At 38.0% G+C, this 4,153-nt stretch overlaps 1 protein-coding gene across 1 annotated transcript; it reads left to right on the forward strand.

Moving 5' to 3' along the window:
* Positions 1-475: 475 nt before the first annotated feature.
* On the forward strand, positions 476-3,825 carry LOC149044934 (uncharacterized). The gene is made up of 6 exons (XM_089208405.1): positions 476-633; positions 1,227-1,315; positions 1,628-1,744; positions 1,874-2,381; positions 2,687-2,846; positions 3,654-3,825. Exons 1-6 carry the CDS (start codon positions 555-557, stop codon positions 3,763-3,765), a joined length of 1,065 nt encoding a protein of 354 aa, XP_089064531.1. The 5' UTR covers positions 476-554; the 3' UTR covers positions 3,766-3,825.
* The last annotated feature ends 328 nt before the right edge of the window (positions 3,826-4,153 follow it).

Genomic DNA, 4,153 nt, shown 5'->3' on the forward strand with positions numbered 1-4,153 from the left:
TCCTAAGCGCATGTACCATCGCTCACCGTAGCTGCTACAGGTTCCCTCAACAAGCAATGCCTAGGACGGGGAGTGCACCTGCTTCCAGGCCGTCACTGTGTAAGCCTGAAGCGAAGATGTTATGCGAGCGAAAGAAAAGAAAGAGGTAGGGAACCAACAGAAAATAACTGGTTGGGATTAAGGAAAGTAAAGAGAAGGAAAAACTGCTTTGCTGCGACCTTAATTGATTCTTAATTTCTTTCTAAGGTTTTCGTACGCGTGTGAGCAATAAATCAGGCCATCAGTATTATCTGAAAAAATTTCCGATCTAAAATCATAGCAGGCCGCTATTTATCGAAAAGCTATATGAATGTTATATCTCCTTGCCGATCTAGAACTCTCTAAAGCTGGGCGTAGGACCAAGTTTAACGACCATCTCGCGCGCGCAGTTGACATCCGGCCTACGTCATACAGAATTATTGTAACGTCAATCTTTACTTCACTTCGTTTTCGCGGCAAGAGCAAGGTTGCGCTTTTCGTGAGAGAGAAAAAAAAAGTTTGGAGACAAATCAGAGATGAAGTGGGTGACTGCGATAATAGCGCCTTTGCTTTTATCGTTGTTTTCTAACGCTACAAACATTGCTAATATGGACGGTAAGGTTTTTTCTCCCTTTGACAAACATTTTTCTCTATCTTAAAGCTTTGCAGGTTATGACTTTGGACTTAGTAATAGGAACAACGGCTTAACTTGCTGCTCTTCATGTCAACCGGTTTACAATGTTTCGAAGGGATTCGCTTAGTTTTCGTTGCTGTCTAGTAAAGAGGTTGGAAATCTTTGCAAAGCACATTCTTATGAAAAATACTTCAAATCACTCCGCAGATCAAATGTTTCTAGTTCCTATGGTTATTGCACGCGTGGTTTTAAGTTCATGTCTTAGTTTTGCGCGCTTTACGAAAGGTTAAGTTGCGCTAAATCCTTTTAAGTTTCTTTCAAAATGAACGCGCCTTGGTCAATTTAAAGAATCGGCAAGTACACGACAATGAAAGAAATTCAACATGCTTTAACAATGCATGGAAATTTATAAAACATGTTTATTTTCGGCAGAGATTTATTTATTTATTTTTTTATATTTTGCTTTTTTTTAGTGTTAATGAACAAGTCATTGCATTGACATACGCTTCGTCACTTTACGCTACACTAATACAATTCACTACTGTACCAAATTACTTATTTTTTTTCTGCGTAGAAATGTTCACTCGAGTCAGTGAGAGGCAAGAGCCGAATGATTTCAACGAACACAAGATGATGATGATGACTGCAAAATGGGACAACAAGGTTTGCCGAAATTTAGATTTCTAAGGCATACTTATTGTTGGCTGCATAGAAATGCGGTTCCAAAAAATATCCTATTTGTAATTTGAAACCTTGTTTCGCGGATAAGACACACAACTCTTGCAGCGTCTTTCACAAACCAAGAAGTATAAATAGGTACCAGCGATGCGCGCGTCGTTATTGAAACCAGGAAAATCCAGCTGCATGGACCAATGTTTTAGCGCTTGCAGCATATAGAATACATTTTTAAAAATCTTCAGAGTTAAAATATTTTCAGCCATTTCGATATGAAGGTTTTTTTGTCTTGAACAACAGATTGCGGTTAAGATACAAATTCCCTCCATGGATGTTGACCTGAAGTTGATTTACGAAAAGGATTTCATTGAAGTTAACAGCAAAGCGTATGGCTACATCAGACCTAAACATTCAAAGGTATTAGATTTGATGGTTCGTTTTATCTTCCGTTTTCCGTTGATATTTTATGTTTTAAAGTACTAAGCTAACCGGACTACTTTTCCGTATTTCACATGGCCAATGACTTCTCTAAATCATCATTGTCAGATCTTCAAGTGCAAGGAAGTCCCTGAGTATCTCAGAAACACGACGTGCTCTGACCATGAGGTTTTCGAGATTACAAATCCTGGATTGATATCTCGGATGTGGAACTTTACAGTGTCGGTAATGACCCAGGTGCGTGACGGTACGTTGGAAATGACCTTAGGGATTTGGAAGAAATGCATTATGGTCTCAAGGGTAGTGATTGGAAAAGTATGGTATGGACTTCAATACACCTGGTTCGAATGGTTCTCGGACTTGACGTGGAATGGAGCAAAGAGGTGGCTTGGAAAATTGTTATGGAACTGTACGGAATGGTTGGCTTGGATTTTATGGATTTTAGCGGATTTTACCATAACTGCGACATATTTATTTGCCGAGATGGTCCAAAATAAGTCAGCTGAGCTGATCCAGATGATGATTTACGGAGTGACGTGGATTGTTGAACCATTTGTGCCTGTCTTCTCTTATATCACTGATGTTGCGGTTGATTTATATTTTGGTTTCTTACACGGTAAGTCAGCTCTGCTCAGAATTGAATTTCCACTTCACAAGTTGGCCTGGCAGCAGAGAGAGAGATCATTTCACTTCTCACTTTCGGCTGAGCTGGATTTATCATTATTATCTATTATCAGCTATTTTCTTTTACACGGGCCATACGATACAATTTATAAAGGATGACTCAATTTCTTTTTATTTCTGCAGCTGCACAATTTCATACCACAATTATTACATTCGATTCAAAGAAAAAAAGCGGTTACTAGTTTTTGGAAACTTTTCTTTGTTCACTATCCATGACATTAGTTTTTTTTCCAACAGATCATGTGAAACAAATTCAAAATCGCTTTGATTTTGTTTCCTGGCAAGATGGCGTCTACGCTTTCTCCGCTGGTTTGGTCGTCAATGTTTCTCTTTTGGTTGCTGTTTTTCTCGTCTACCGGTTATGTGTGCGAACTGTGAAATTCATCGGACGGAAATGGTAAGTTATATGCTGCGAAATAACTGTTTTTAAAAAATGAATAACTCTTTAACCCCTGAGAGTGGCTGGCTTCTAATTTCTCCTCACAATATCAGCCTTAAATCAAACAGAAACGTTATGAGAATAAAGGAAATGATCACTCATTTCAGAAACCCCTTGTTGTCAATCAAAAATACTCCTTGTCAGTACCATAGCAAATTTAAAGAGAACCGTGCGGAAATATGAATACTAATGTTATGGTGTAAAGGGTTAAGATTATTTTGTTTGAAATCAGTAGCCAAACGAGCGTGGTCTCTCTAATAGGTAATTAGTTCCCATGAGTCAGTTGCCATCCCGTGATATTTGGAGTAAATTTTCTGGCGCGAAAATTACCTTCAATCTAATGCCCTCTTCAAGAGACTAGAAAGTACACAAAATGATATAGAAAGTACAGAAATGTATAAGATAGGAACGAATTGAAAATTACGACTTAGAAATATAGCGCAAGGTTTTTAAGATGTGTATAACACTAAGTAGCTCCTACAACTGTGTCAAATATTATGATTTGCAAGGGATTCGACCCCAATTCAATGCAGCTCAAATTTTTTAGCAATGAGTAGAAATTCTGCTGTTATCACGAAGCTACACAGAGGTAAAAACAGAGCCTTTGAAGTGTTGTCACCTGTTCCCTTTTGGATCAAAAGTCCATCCATTGCGCGCATGCGTCAGATTTACGGTTAATACACACCGGTTCAATATTTGACTGAATTAATGAGGAAATCTGACTTCAATAAGCATTACTTATTCTGTGCTTCTCATTTCTTGCAGGAAAGAGTACAAAGACAGAAAGGCTGCCGCTAATATGCCACCCAAACCACAGAAACCAATTTGGCAGCCGAAACGAAAGCACAAGAAAAAGAAGAGAATTGACGACTGGTAGTCGCCAATTATGTTTACTTTGTTTTGTTGCCTCAAAAAAAAAAAAAAAGAAAAAGAAAAAGAATCTTAAAATCTCTTTTAACTCGGTGAAAATCCTGGATTTTGTGTTATTCTGTTAAATGCAGTTTTGAGATATTGAAAATGTAATTTAAGTGGTGGCTTTTGAGTTTTCTTCCATTAAAAGTTGTTCGATGCGGTTTCTCTTTATAGTCAGGTTGTGTTGGAAAATTGAAATATGAAACGCTCCTATGCATCTATCGTCCTTTAGTTCAACCTCGTTCAAGTTCCTATGGGAGAATTGCAATAAATTTCTCGCAACTAAATTACAAAAAACTACAGAATCGCACTGCGTGTATTTTGACCTCTTCTTCCTACGATGCCAACGTTGA

Source organism: Pocillopora damicornis, chromosome 5 (genome assembly GCF_964200805.1).
Source record: "Pocillopora damicornis chromosome 5, jaPocDami1.2, whole genome shotgun sequence".
In the NCBI taxonomy this organism is placed as follows: domain Eukaryota; kingdom Metazoa; phylum Cnidaria; class Anthozoa; order Scleractinia; family Pocilloporidae; genus Pocillopora; species Pocillopora damicornis.